Source organism: Theobroma cacao, chromosome 3 (assembly GCF_000208745.1).
Source record: "Theobroma cacao cultivar B97-61/B2 chromosome 3, Criollo_cocoa_genome_V2, whole genome shotgun sequence".
Classification (NCBI taxonomy): domain Eukaryota; kingdom Viridiplantae; phylum Streptophyta; class Magnoliopsida; order Malvales; family Malvaceae; genus Theobroma; species Theobroma cacao.
Genome location: NC_030852.1, coordinates 3,707,971 through 3,723,566, shown reverse-complemented (window position 1 = coordinate 3,723,566; position 15,596 = coordinate 3,707,971). Strand labels below are relative to the sequence as shown.

Here is a 15,596-nt window from a genome sequence, read left to right as displayed (position 1 = left end):
CTTTCTTTTCTTCTCCTTTTTACTTTGTTTTCATTTTTTCCTTTTTGGCTTAGGTAATAAGGCCATTCCTCTATATATACTAGAGTTTCCTTCCACATTAAGTTAAGATTGTATGTTTATTTTTCATTCCTTTACTAAATATTTAGGTATATTAGTAGCTAATATTTTGGGACAACTATTTATAAGTCGTTATGAAAATGAGTAGGTTGTTTTCATACGATGCTTGAGTATTCCAGTTTTGTTTTTATTCATCTTTTCGTTTTGCATTAATAACAACTTCATTAGTTTAATTTAGCATGAAAATTTGAGAAAAGGGAAAAAAGTAATTAAGAAAGTTAAGGATATAGGAGATGTTGATGCTAAATTTAATAAAATCTTGGTAGATTTTGGTCTAGCAGAGAGTTTAAATAATTAGTATCAATATATGTTAAAACAGTCATTTCGTCCAACGTTTAATAATTGTACTATTGCATCTAATATTCAAACAAGTAGGGAGTCGACAGTGATTTTATTTTTTTGATTTTTTTTGTGTCTATTGGTTTTAGTAATGAGTTTTCCAAAATTTCTGGTAAATTTGCACAATTACTAATATCCAAAAGTAAAAGCTGAAAAACTGAATCTGAAAATTAAAAAAGTTTCTTAGTAGACGTTTTTTTGAAATGGTTAGACTTGGTTATAATTAAGACTTTCGATTGTTAAAAGAAAAAAAATTTAAAATAGATATTTAAAACAATTCATGAATCGTATATCATATATATGGAATTTAGGTTAATTATTTATTTAAATATATTTATGTTTTTTAATTGAAGAAATTATTATCTTGATTTTTACTATTAGGAATTGAGTTTTTTGCCGATATATAATAAAAAATGAGTTTTTTGAAGAAATTATTATGTTGAATGAATAAGAAAAAAGAATTACCATTTAAATAATAAATGTAGTTAATTATTAAGAGCACTGAATGTTAAGTTGATTATTAATTTTATTAATTGTGATCATGTATGTCAGATTGTTAAAAATTTATTATATTTTATATTTTTTTTAAAAAGAAAAACTATGTTAAGATAGTAAATATATATAAGCACATAATATGCACGGAATAAGCAATTCATCAATTTAAGTTTGTCTTATTTTTCTTTTCTTCTCCATTTTACTTTTTTTTTTCATTTTCTCCTTTTTGGCTTCTGTAATTAGGTCATCCTCTATACATACTAGAGTTTCTTGACTCATTAAATCAAGATTGTATGTTATTTTTCATTCATTTGCTAATTATTTAGAGACATTAATAGCCAACACTTTAGAACAACTATTTATGAGCGTTTATGGAGATTGGTGGGCTGTTTTGATAGGATGTTTAAGTGTTTCAGATTTGTTTTTATTCATTTTCTTGTTTTGCATTGATAACACATTATTAGTTTAGTTTAATATGAAATTTGAGAAAAGGGAAAGAATGATTTAAGAATGTTAAGGATATAGGAGATGCTGATGCTGAATTTACCAAAATCTTTACGGATTTTGGTTTAACAAAAAGTTTAAAGAGTCAGCACCAATACATAGTAAAGCGGTCATTTCGTCCAACTTTTAATAATTGCATTATTGCATCTAATATTTCAAAAAATGAGGGTTGATAGTTACTTTATTTTTTGGACTTTTTTTTTTGTTTTTATTGGCTTTACTAGTGAGTTGTTTTAAATTTTACTCAATTTGCACAGTTCCCAATATATGAAATTAAAAGCTGAAAAACTGAAGCTGAAAGTTAAAAAGTTTCTTGATATTTCTTGAAATATTAAACTTGGATATAATTGAGACTTTTGATTGTGAAAAGAATAAAAAATATTTTAAAGTAAATATTTAAAGTAATTTATTAATTCAATCTTATATATATGTACAAATGGAATTAAAGTTAATTATTTATTTAAATATATTTTGTTATGAAATAAATTTTAAAAGAACAAATAAAGATAACTTGAAAGAATAATTAAAGAGAAGAAAGAAAGTGTTTAGGGGGAGAAAAGAGATCTTTATTGAATTGTATCTTTACAAATGAAGTGAACGGGTCTATTTATAGGCTAACAACCTCTTGAATCATAATCCTAATCTAATTCTATCTAAGAGTTCAAATCATATTACATTTCTTATATCTTACCTTTTAGGTTGTTTGACTTGGTCTGCACTTCTTGAGTCATAATATAATGGACATTCACATATTTATATTTTTTTAATTAAAGATATCATTATCTTGGTTTCTGATATTAAGAATTAAGTTATTCACTGAGATATAATAGAAAATGAGATACTTGTAAATGAAGAAAAAGTAAGAATTAACATTTAATTAATAAATGTAGTTCATTGTTAAGTGCACTGGATATCCAAGTTGATTGTTGATTTCATTAATTGTAAACACGTTTGTTAGATTGTTAAAAATTTATTAAATTTAATGTCTTAAAAAAGAAAAAATTATGTTAAGATAGCAAATATATATAAACACATAATATGCACGAAATAAGAAATTCATTAACTTAAGTTTTTTTTTTCTTTTTTTCTCCTTTTTACTTTCTTTTCATTTCTCCTTTTTAGCTTGTGTAATAAGGCCATTCCTCTATACATACTAGAGTTTTCTTACACATTAAGTTAAGATCGTATATTTGTTTTTCATTCTTTTACTAAATATTTAGGCACATTAGTAGCCAACATCTTAGGACAACTATGTATAAGCCGTTGTGGAAATGAGTGAGTTGTTTTGACATGATGCTTGTGTGTTCTAGCTTTGTTTTTGTTCATCTTCTCATTTTGCATTGATAACAACCCCATTAGTTTAATTTAACATGAAAATTTGAAAAAAGAGAAAAAAGCACTTAAGCAAGTAAGGGATATAGGAGATGTCGATGTTGAATTTAATAAAATTTTGGTAGATTTTCATCTAGCAAAGAGTTTAAATAGTCAGTATCAATATATGTTAAAGCGGTCCTTTCGTCCAATGTTTAATAATTGCACTATTACATCTAGTATTCCAACAACTAAGGGGTCGACAGTGATTTTATTTTTTGGATTTTTTTTTGCTTCTGTTGGCTTTAGTAGTGAGTTGCTCAAAATTTTTGCTTAATTTGCACAGTTAATAATATCCAAAAGTAAAAGCTGAAAAACTGAAGCTAAAAATTAAAAAGTTTATTGATAGACGCTTTTTGAAATGATTAAACTTGGTTATAATTAAGACTTTCGATTGTCAAAAGAAAAAAAAAATTAAGGTAGATATTTAAAGCAATTCATGAATCCTATATCATATATATGTACATATGGAATTTGGGTTAATTATTTATTTAAATATATTTATATTTTTTTCATTGAAAAGATCATTATCTTGGTTTTTAATATTAGGAATTAAGTTTTTTTGCCGAGATATAATAAAAAATGAGATATTTGTGAATGAGGAAGAAGTAAGAATTACCATTTAAATAACAAATGTAGTTAATTGTTGAGCGCATTGAATATTCAAGTTGATTATTAATCTTATTAATTGTGATCATGTATATTAGACTATTAAAAATTTATTGCATTTAATGTCTTATGACTTCGAAACTAGTTGATTTGACCAATGAAGTTTTAACAATGGATTGACGATCCAACGCCAAGCTCAAACTCTTCATGTCCTATGTGTGCTGTAGATGGAGACACCGTGCTCATGGGAGCCGTGTACTTGGATGTTAATGGCCAACACGAGCTAGACATCCACACGACGAAACATGCTCCGACTTGGAGGTGTTTTAGAGACAACCAATGAGGGCTGCCTCAATCACACCCATAATTATCGGGGGAACCCATTCAAGATTTGTAGTGTAGGGAAGCCATGAGGAAATAAAAACGTTGCCTAGATCGAGTGGGGGAGAATGTCACGGTTCGCAGAATCTTGACATGCACAGCTTGCAAGACTAGTCGAGATAACAGCACAAACAAGTGCTACACACCTCTTACGGCCATAAATCAGCCCTAGGCCATTATCGATTGTGGGCCCATCAACAACAAATGGGTCACAAATACACCATGCCACCTAGTCTCATAAGACTATGGGCTGTGTGCAGGGAAGATTGGAAAGGGAGCCCAACTTCAAGAGTATTGCTCAAATAGGGTAGTTTCTTTGGGATAGAATTCTTATGTATAACTATTATTTATTTTACTTACACTAGGACTTTAGACTAGTCGCAGAATATACTCTAATTGTACTAAAACACTAGAAGTAGAGTTGTTTTAAGATTAAGAAAAGTCTACTATAAATAGGATCCTAGGGCATTAGGCAAAGGAAATTAGAGTCAATTGCCCAAGTGGTCATATTTTAGCATTCAAACATTCTAGTATTCATAGGTTATTTGCGTAGAATCTTATGTATTTGTTATGTCTTGAAAATAATACAATTTTTTTCCTAAAGTATTTTTTTCAATATTCAGTTATTTTTGCTTTTGCATATTTACCTAATATTCTAAGTTAGGCTTGTTTAGGCCCCAAGCCCTCAACACCACATGGATCTTGGTTAAAGTTCCAGGTCTGTGACAAAATGCTTAGGTGATGCATTCAATGAACAAATGCCAACCTCAATTTTCAACTAAGTCTTACCGTATTCATATTTTCCTAAAAAAAAAAAAGAAAACAAAAGGAAAACAACAAGAGAAATAGAAATGTTGGCTTGACTATAAGAAATAATGATTTTATCAGTATTTATTATTTGTGAGTAGTGGGCCAATTAGATTATTAAATATGTTAATTTTTTTATATACTTAAATTTGTAATTTATTTATATGAGTTGTTAATTTATCTAACTTTTACAATTTCTAATATATAATGTTTTCTATATAGACTAAACTAAAAGCAAGCTTGGTCTAACTCGTGTCGCCTTCTGAACAAGATTTTTATGAATCGAATCTGATCTAATTGGAGATATAATTTTAATTTTAAAGTATATTGAAAAGAATTAAATTAATGAATTTAAAATGGATGAACCAAAGAACTTGAACAGGATTTTAAAAGTTTCAATTGAGCCTACCTGACCTGAAACATAGACACTTCTAATTCTATAGTTCCGAGAATTCCAATTCTCCTGACTTTGGTAACCCTTCATCAGGTCGAAGTCTTAGGACGTGAAGGTGACCTTCATTCAGGTCTATATATATGTGGCTTGTCTCGACTTTCAGGCACCCAGAAGAAAAAAAAAAGGAAAGTCTCTTGTCTTGTTGCCATGGATTGTTCATTCTCCCTTACTCATGGCAAAATCATACACTTTGAGCTTCAAAATTTCTCTAACCACCACTATTCTTGAATTCTTATAGTAGTGTAACTCATTTATCTTTAAATTTTTCATCAATTCTATAAAGATATTGAAAATTGTATTACATAATATTGATATTCTTTTATTGTAATTCTGATTCATCTAAACCTCACAACAGATTAAATTTTTTTTCTTATGTTTATCGTCAAGAGACGAACTCTTTTCTACGTTTGGACAAAGTTTATGGAAGAGGGGAATTAATTAAACTCGACCCGCTGAAAGAGTAACATCATTGTCTTAGTCAAAATGAATTTATATGTGATTAATTTGCTCATTTTCGCCTAGGCCTGGGCCTTGAGGTGTCACAGCGTTGACTCTGCTCGCAACCTTGCTTGCCCAAGTAAAAAGAAGCCAAATTTAAATATAATGGCGATTAGATGGGAAGTGAGAAGTGAGTAGAATTACCCCATAGACTAGAATTGAGGGAGAAATGTAAAATGAAGAGAAAATTAAGAAGTCCCCCTCCCTCCAAAATAGGTAGACTTTTACCTCTTTCTCCCAATCTGTCCCTACTGTAATGAGAAGATACAATACCATTTGTAGAAGAAGGGCGACTGTAATCCCTAACCATAGCCCCTGCTTACAACATTTTCAACCGTGCTTTTTATAGCCAAAGAAAGAACACAAGAAAGAGGAAAAACCATGAACAATTTATATTTGTTTTAAGGTGGAAAATGAAAGCTAATATGATGGAAACAAGAACGCCCACCAAATAGAATGTTCCGAGATTGATATATGCACCAATCTTTTGCCATCCGCATCTTCTAGCCACACCTTCAAATTATGTAAAAACTTGTTAAGACATTGAGAGTTATTAATTTCATATCTACCATTAAATAGTCCTATTAAGCAGCAGCCATAACCATGATAAAGACGTAAATGAATGCATGTGGATATCCGTAATATAGGAGTGAAAGGAAGACCTGAAAGCGCAGATTGAACCCTACCCACGAAGCTGGAAATGGCAAGAATTGGGATCATTTCGGCTCCATATTCGACCACTTCTTTTTCATTGCTTTTTTTTTTTTGAAAAGTAGAAAAGATATTATTGATCACAAGGAAAAAAATCCTTGGAAAAAAAAGAGTCAAACAAAAAGAAGAACCTAACTCGAAAACAAAACAACATCAGAGGAACAACAAACAAGCATTCTGATACAAATGGCAAGATTGGAGAAGAAACAGGAAGTTAGCTTTTTTTAACTTTTTCTTTCTTTTATTTCCTATGAACCTTTTATACTTGTAGGTGTTTGATTTTGACTACAAATATAGCATTTGTTCAATACTAGTAAGATGTTTTATAAGGAATAACGATATCAAATGGAGAGCAATGAAAGTAACTCAAAACAAGTGGAAAAGTTACATTATTGCATGAAAATAACCTCAAAACGAGTGACAAGAATTTTAAGTTAATTCCACTCTTAAAATATTCTAAAAAATTTGATTTAATAACTTAGTTATGAAGATAGTTAGGAAATCTTCTTTCAAACTTTTCATTGATGCATGAGTGCTTTCCTACCTCTTTCAAAATAGGTTGCACACTTTAAATGTGTTGTCATGAAACACACAATGACCCTAGTAACCTTAACGTTCACCAAAAAAAAAAGGCTTTAATGCCTTGTTATCCATATTCATCTCAACATCCATTGCGTCTTTTGGCCTATATATAGGATTTTGGTGATTCATTTAGGACCTTTCGGTAGGTTTAGACATTCTCTCTCTTCACTCCTTTCTTACCTCAATGTTCTCTCGACATCCATCTCTTCCCTTATTCTTCCCTACTTTTTATTCAATAAATCTTGTTCTGCCACCTGCCATAGCACTTGGCACTTCAGAGGTTTGCTCTAGTCTTCCTCTCAACTACAGTCAATACATCTCGTTTTACTTGTTTGCAACATTACCTTTTCCTTTTTCTAAAAGAATATTCTTTACATTTTGGTGACTTTGTTGAGGGAGTGATTGCATTTGGAAAAATCTTTTCCAAAACACTTGCATTCCCAAAAAATATGGATAGTTTTGCTGGTAACCAAGATGCTCCAATTCTTGCATACATCCAAGAATTGATGAAGATACTTTAAGCCTCACAAAAGGTGTGCAGGGCCGGCTCTAGCGTAAGGTGAGCAAAGCCCTTGCTTTAGGCCTCAAATGGCCTCATAATTTAATAATAATATAATTAATTTATATTAAAAATATATAAAAATTAAAATAATTAATAAAATATTTACCTATCCTCTCATGTCTAATAAATATATATTTTTTCTCACTTCTCACCGTACTTTTAATTCTCAACCATTTATTTCATTTCTCATTAAAAACATGTAAAAATCAAATAATTAAAAAAATGACATATTTTCACAATTCTCTAATTATATGTCTAATAAATCTAAATTTTTTATCACTTCTCAATTTCCACAATGATATTAATTGTCAACTATTTCTCTTGTTCTCAATCAACTAACAATAATATATATTTAACGATCTCCAGCTATTTCAATAAAAAAAGTTCTTATTTTCTTAATTAAAAAAAAAACCTTAATTGAATATTTAGCTTTAATCTCTTGAGGTTATTGAGCCGCCCCTGAAAATATGCAAGCATTGGAAGATAACAATAAGTAGATGATGGATACCATCTCCAACTTGTATCCTTTACAACCACAACTTCCTAAACTCACAAGAAAATCCTAATGGTAGTAGAAATGCCAATGAAGGAGCTACACCCTTAGTTGCTAACACAAGTGGAATTACACAGAATACTTTCAGCATAGCTAACCCTATCGTAATTGGAGCTTCATCATAGCCAATCCCTCAATTGTTACTCAAGGCTTTGTTACAAAAGAAAAGCTTTAGAAGTTAAAAGAGCAAAAGAACACGAGTCCAAGCTTGTTTGAGTTTGGCCTCTAAGCCATACCCTAAGGACTATTCTAGTCCAAAATTTGAGCAATTCAATGGTAAGACTAAATTTGCATGAGACCATGTCATGAAGTCTATGGAAACTTTTGGGGTTGTTGGGTTGGATGATAATCTAAAGCTAAAGGAGTTTTTTGAAGGCATAATATCTTAAAAAAGCTCTTAAATTATTCAAAACAAATTCAAATAAGCTCTTGTATTTTTGTTACGTTCAATCAAGCTCTTATATTTTTATTTTGAGTCAAATTATAAACCCTTGTACTTTTATTTTGAGTCAAATAAATTCTTATGATTAATAATTGACTTAGTTAAAATGTCATTTATCATTTTATACTACGTGGTGCTGACGTGGCATACTAACATTTCATAATTGATAACGATGGGATATGTTGATATATCGTAATTGATAATAACGTGATATGCTAATTTAGCATAATAACATGATTATGTGGCATTTTTTACCCTCTACATCAATGTCATGTCAGTGTTATGTGGATACATAATGACAAGTGATACTTTGACTAATGACAATTAGTTAATTATTAGTCCTAAAGGTTTATTTGACTCAAAAAAAATATAAGAACTTGATTGAATGCAATAAAAATACTAACAATGTATTAGTCAACTACAAAATAACATATCATCAATAAACAAAATTAAAATTCATCAAGTCCATCATAAAATAAATGTCAATAATTGTTATAAGATTTAATTATATAAAAAATAAGATAAAATTTTCTTTCTCTTTGAACTCTCTCTGAAAAGAGAATTTAGATCTAAGAAATAGTAATACAAGAACAACAATTGTTAGAGTTGTGAAGACATGCTCATGAACCTCAAGTATGCACAACTGATGCAATTATCAAGAGAGTTGTTGGAGATTATGTTGTATACTGCAAAGCAAATATTACATAATGTGTTTCAAAGTTCAAACCTTAATTAGCTTTCTCTAACAAGCATTTTCTTTCGAGTGATGATCTGCTTTTGACTAAATCAAGGTACATACTCGGTAATTCTGATATTTCACCTCCCCTTGATAATTTAATCCACTTCATGTGGTAAAGTGGTTCATGACACTGGTGCGAAGATGCAAGGACTAGCATTTGGTTTATGGGCATGTGTGTAGAATTGCAATCATTGTTGTTCTTGCATTCTTATTAGTCAGTAAGAGAGTTTAGAGACAAAAAATTATTAAATTTTTAATACAATTAAATGTTACAAATGATTCATATTTAATTTTTAAAAACTTAAAATTTTTTATTCTTATTTATTAATGATTGTCATTTAGTGATTGATTGAAGGTGTATAACTTCTGTACATTGTAATGCATGATTTGCGAAGAGTTTCTCTTCTCGTTCATTTTGCTACGTGCCACAGACTCATTTAGACATAAACTTGTAAGAGGGAAGCTGACAAATGTGACTCTATGTCCAAGCACCTAGAACACTCGACTATAAACTTTTAGCTTGGTCATTGATTAAAACATGGCAAGATAGAGCTTAGAAAAATTTTCAATCCTCTCCCAAACTCAAAAATGGTTAAAGAAAGTAGTAGAAGACCAATCCGTTGCCTAATCTAAGATTGATGGTGTTCATCTAAAACTAGTTGAGTACCCTGTATCCATGCTTTGCTATGAGGGCAGTGAAAATTTTGAGTGAAGTCTCAATCTTACTCTACTGGACCGACTTGAGTCAAAGTTTGAACCCATAAATAGGTGGTTAACAAACTAATAATGCTGATTTCTTAAACTGTTGATGGCCGAGTGAAAGAAATATAGTAGGCCAAAAACTACCTTAGGGAATGCTAAGCCTCTAGAACTACCATAGAGAATCCCATCTTATATTAGCAAAAATGTCATCAACTTCTAATCATTTCCTTGGGCAGGATTTCCAATAATCTCTGCACCTGTGATGAATAACATACTTGGTTTGGTGCCTTGCAGAACTCTTTGAAGTGATAATTGTAATAGTTTTCTTTTTAAGAAAACATGATCATCATCTAGGAAGAGCCAAAATCTCCATCGTTGCATGTCAAGAAGCATCAAAGAAGAAAATGAGGAAACAGTGAAGTCAAAATAAATCAATTTCAATTAGATAACATAATTAACTTTCACAGATGCATAACAAGACCTTGCTCCTAAAAGAAAATGAATGAGAAGAGAGAAAAAAAGAGAAAGCTACTAAAGAAATCAGAGGAGAGTAAATCAAAGGATAAATTAAGATAATAATAATAATAATAATAATATAAAAAAACACTAAGATGAAAACATTATGACAAAGAATAGTTAGAAATAAAGCACCATGAAGCTGCTAACAGTCCAAAAGCAAAGGCCAAATCACCAAGACAAAGCTGAAAAAATCAGTAGCCTTGAAGCAATTAATGTCAATAGGGATTTTTTTAATATTTAGCCAAAATCAGGAGGCATATTCTCTAGTAGTTCAAAAATGTACTTTATTATTAATTGCTTATTGGACCAGAGGAGAAATAAAATTCCATTAGCAATAATATTAACAACAATAACAATATGCCATCAGTAAAAATAATCATATGGTTTTTTTTTTTAAAAAAAAGAGTAAAAATAATCATCTGACTATTTTCAATTTTATTTTTGTCTATTTTGTTTTGTTTTTGTATAAGATTAGGAGAGAAACATTGCGTAACTTTCATAATGTGATTTTCTTCTAAATTTTATTTTGGATCTATCAATTGAAATCAACTTGTATGAGGCAACTAAAATAATGCACTAAAAATAAAATAAACTTGTTTTGTAGCATCTTTATAATGCTTTGATTATTGTTAGAATTGGAATCAATTTATGTATAACTACTTGAAAATTGAATCTGACAATACAAAAATAAAATATGACACTTATAGTATTGAATGTTTATTATACAGTTTAAATCTTGTATCAATGTGAAAAATATAATATATAAACTAGTATTAATAACATAGAAAGAAGTTTCACAATTTTATAAATGATACTGGCTAAATACCCAAATAAGCCCTTGAACTATCTTAAAAAAATGTTAATTAAGTCTTTATCTTTTTATTATATTCAAATAAACTCTTAAACTTTCATTTTGAATCAAATTAACCCATCTCATTAATAATTGATACTTTTTATACCATGTCATTTGCCGTGTGGTAGGTTGACGTCTTATTTTGATGACGTTATTACCACATGATAGATGATGTGGCATAAAATTACTGTTTAGGATATGTTTTTTTTTTTTTACTTGTCCACATGTTTAAAAATTATTGATTAAAGATTTAAAAAAAAAAACTAATTACTTCAAATAAATCTTTTGGTAACATTGAATAGGGTTTTTAATTAAAAAAAGCAATTAGGTTAATTTTTAGCTTTTTATTAATTCTAAATTGGAAAAAAAGAAAAACGTAAATGAAAATTGCAGAGAAACTAGTCCTTCACTTTTGCTTTTGCTGGAGTGCTTTCCTTACCCTTCTTGAGACCAGTATACTCATCTCTGCAATTTTTCATTTGTTTTTTTTTCAATTTATAATTAATGAAAAATTAAAAATTAATCTAATCGTTTTTTTGGGTTAAAAACCCTATTTAATGTTATGAAAGGAATAGGATTTATTTGAAGCAATTGGTTTCTTCCTTAATTTTTTTTTTCAAATTTTTAATCATTCATTTTTAAACATGTGAATAAGTAAAAAAAAAAAAAAAAACATATCTTAATCAATAATTTTATGTAACATTATCTACCACATGACAGTGACATCATCTAAATAACACGCCAATCTATCAAATCATAGATGATGTGACATAGAAAATAAAAGAAAAAAATTTATTTAATTCAAAATAAAAAATTAAAAAATTTATTTGACAATAATAACTGAATATGAGCTTAATTAATTTTTTAAAATAGTTCAGAAGTTTATTTGTGCATTTAGTCAAGGACATTTTAAAGCAACAATATAGAAAATGAATTTCGAAAGTAAAAGAGTTAATAGTTTCTTTTTAAGAACCAAAAAAATTTGTGCAAAAACAATAGATGCCAAGAAGAACAAAAGGCCTTGGACAAGTAGTGAATCTTGAAGTACTATTTCTGCATCCCTTGACGAAATTCACCCATATTAGGATTACTTGTTAATGGTTGATCGAGTTTGATAGATTCGCCTTCTGAAACAAGAAGTTCTGGTCCTGGGGGATAATATCAACCACTTGATGTCCGTTCCATTATTGATTTGTGAAGATCCGATGTGTATCTCCTTTCAACCTTGACAAAATTAATTGCTTAACGCGATCATGTAAGACTCAAAACTAACCTACATTTTAATTGAACAAACTGAGGAAAAAATAATATCACACAATAATAAAGTCAAACATTTATTAAAATATAGGAAGGTAGAAAAACAGATCTCAGTTTGTTCTGGTAATCTAATTTCTTTTCTTTAGTCAAAGTTAGAGAAACAGACAGCCACATCATTTCTATTATTTTCGCTTCCTAATTGATAGCCATAGTACTCATCTGGACACAACTTGCGTGACCAAGCTTAAGGCTCTATTTCAAGGCACCCAATAGCAGTCAACTAAACCTTTATTTTGCTCTTTGACTGCAGCATGACTTCAAATAGAGCTGAGAAAAATTTTCAATCCTCTCCCCCCACTAAAAAATGGTTAGAAAAAGTAGCAAAAGATCAACGCAATACTATCTAGGATTGGTGATGATCATCTATAATAACTCATGAAGAAATGTCAGAATTTTCCAAGACTTTATGCTTGCAATGGCATTGAGAACCAGAACAAGCAAAAAAATGCAAATCTATAAAGCTGCACTATGAAGGTATCTTCTCTCATAAAGACCAGTTATTTGATCAGCAACAGCCCACATTATAGCTTGGCCTGGTGGTATCCTCATGAGCCGAGGTAGTAGTCCTTTCCACAAAGCACGAAGTCCTTCTTCAGCATATATTGTTCGGATAGCATGGATCATGCCTTTATACTTCAACTCACCTCCATCTCGACTTTGAGCCATCAGCCTAGTTTTGACAACATCAAAGGGACCAGTACATACCGGACCTGCTGTTCCAGCAAGGAACCCAGATATCATAGACTGCCATGGTTGGAGGACTTTCCCATCGCCTTCATGTTTCTTCCATAATATTACATCAAAAGCATTCTTGGCTGTAAACATTGCAGCTTGGTTGGTCCCATTACGCATAACAGTTGGGGCAGCTCCTGCCCAAAGCCCAAAGAGGCCTTCTTCCCGGATGATTGTACTAGCACAATGTACAGGACCTTTGTACTTTAGAAGCTCTGGACTTAGTCCTTTCTGTTGCTGCAGTCTAATTTTCACCACCTGGACAATCAAAAACCAGACCAAACTTCTAAGTAAATAAGGCTTAAAAATGCAACCTTATCCTAATCTCAACATAATAAGGTGCAAGAAATCACAATTTCTAAACGGAACAATAGAAACCGAGCAACAAAGAACTGAAAAGCTAAAACCATGAGTGGGCATTCACCACTCCTACATGGTATGTAAAAAGGACAGCATGCAATTACTGAAAACTTGTTAATCATAATGTGGCAATGCATTCTCCAAAGATATATGAATACTTTCCATTTCAAAAGGAAGAAACCTACATTCGAGTCAGTGTATTTAGTTGGATACGTCATAAGGAATTTTCTTCCATAGCTCAACTATCCAAACACCTCTTGTGCACTTTTGATCTTTAATCAATAGTAATCAATTGCACAGGTTAAACCAGCAATTTAAACCTTTCAATGAGAAGAGAAAATTTATTAAAAAAAAAAAAAAGGGACTTGAAGAATTTATATGTATGCTCCATTAAGCCTAAATTAATAGCTAACATTTTCTCTGCTTGCCTCTGACAGAGTAAACCCCACTATCAAATCCCAATATCATTGTCCAAACAAGATTAATCCAACTGCTTTTCCCCTTTATACAGCCTTATTAAACATGGATAGCAAGCTTAATGGCAGCATGATAATGCCGCAGGCTTGACCTCACAATTTACCTTTTGAATTAATAAAAAAAAGTAAGAGGAAACTCTGAAAAATTCACCACAGAGACAGTTGAACTTCACAAAATAGCACAAATTATCATCCATATATGGTTACTCAGTTTAATGATTAGATACACGCCAAGACGCCCCTTAGTCAATATTTTGGTCCAAAAAGAAAACACCCAGGTATAAATTCAAAGTGCAACAATTAATTAAATCCAAAATCTACTAAGCAAACATCTATTATAGATCCAAAGGGGAAAAAAAATCCCAAGTTCAATCCCCCCCCCCCCACCCCTCAGCACATTCTATCGAAAAGTTGCAGAAAGAATAGGTTCAAGCCTCATTTCAGACCTCCAAAACAACGTGACAAGAAAAAAGGAACGAAAATGAAGAACAAATATTAAAGGAAAATTGTTGACTAATCTTTATAAACCAATAGCTCCTCAATTGACTTTCAAAGAGATAAATAGAACCCAAATCAAAAACCACTAAGCAGAAAAAAGTCAAGCTGTTCAGCAAACAATTAGATATTGTTAACCAAACAATGAGGCTAACCTCAAAAGGCGTGACGATAACAAGGGCCTCAAGAACCCCAGCACCGAACCCAGCCAAAACCCTTCCTCGGTTACTCAACTTGCCAGTCTCCGAGTCCTTAAACGCGCTCTGCAACATCGCATTGGAGCCCATCCGCAGCGCGTACTTGAGCGTCAGGTGAGTAGCGAACGGAGTCAAACCTTTCCAAAGAGCCCGCACCCCTTCCGTACGGGACACGGTGGTGCCACAGTGGATGATTCCCTTGTAATTACCCGTCCTGTCCAATTGCAACCTGGTTTTGATTACATCGATCGGCTGCAAACAGCAGGCTTCAACGATACCCCCGAGGGACCCAGAAATGGCTTTCATGTAAGGTGGGATCGATTTCTTTGACTCCATCCTGGGATTTGGGTTGGTTTGAGATTCTTTCATGGCTATGGGATTTTGGTTGGGGTTTTTTTTTTTTTTTTAAAGTTGGGAATGAAGAAGAAGAAGAAGAAGGAGGAAGAAGAGAAGTTGGGGGAGCTTCTCTTCCTCCTTTACAGCTTGCTTTTCCTTCAATTCTGATTAATTATACGCAGGTACGGCAGACCACGTGTTGACAGCAAGTCTGCGTTGGAAATTCTAAGGACAGGTCAAAATTAGACAAGAAGAAGTGATTTCACACTTCAATATTCCTTTTTCTTTGGCAATTTCGTTTTTACACTCGGCTGAACGAATGGTTACTGTGAACTTTGACAAACATTTTCACAAAAAAAAAAAAAAAAAAAAATTATATATATATATATATATATATATATATATATATATATATAAAAATTTTTTTTTTTTCAAAACAAAAAAA

General features: G+C 31.0%; 1 protein-coding gene across 1 annotated transcript; it reads right to left on the bottom strand.

Moving 5' to 3' along the window:
• Positions 12,592-15,376, bottom strand: LOC18604243 (mitochondrial succinate-fumarate transporter 1). Its single transcript, XM_007036611.2, has 2 exons — positions 14,774-15,376; positions 12,592-13,545 (listed from the first exon to the last, which is right to left on the bottom strand). The coding sequence occupies exons 1-2, from the start codon at positions 15,182-15,184 to the stop codon at positions 13,009-13,011; spliced, it is 948 nt and encodes a 315-aa protein (XP_007036673.2). The 5' UTR covers positions 15,185-15,376; the 3' UTR covers positions 12,592-13,008.

Excerpts from the sequence above, each read along its gene's own strand:
- LOC18604243 (XM_007036611.2), bottom strand. The coding sequence starts at position 15,184 with ATGAAAGAATCTCAAACCAACCCAAATCCCAGGATGGAGTCAAAGAAA. Across the intron at positions 13,546-14,773 it reads TTATCGTCACGCCTTTTGAG|GTGGTGAAAATTAGACTGCA; the intron begins GTTAGCCTCATT and ends TTGATTGTCCAG.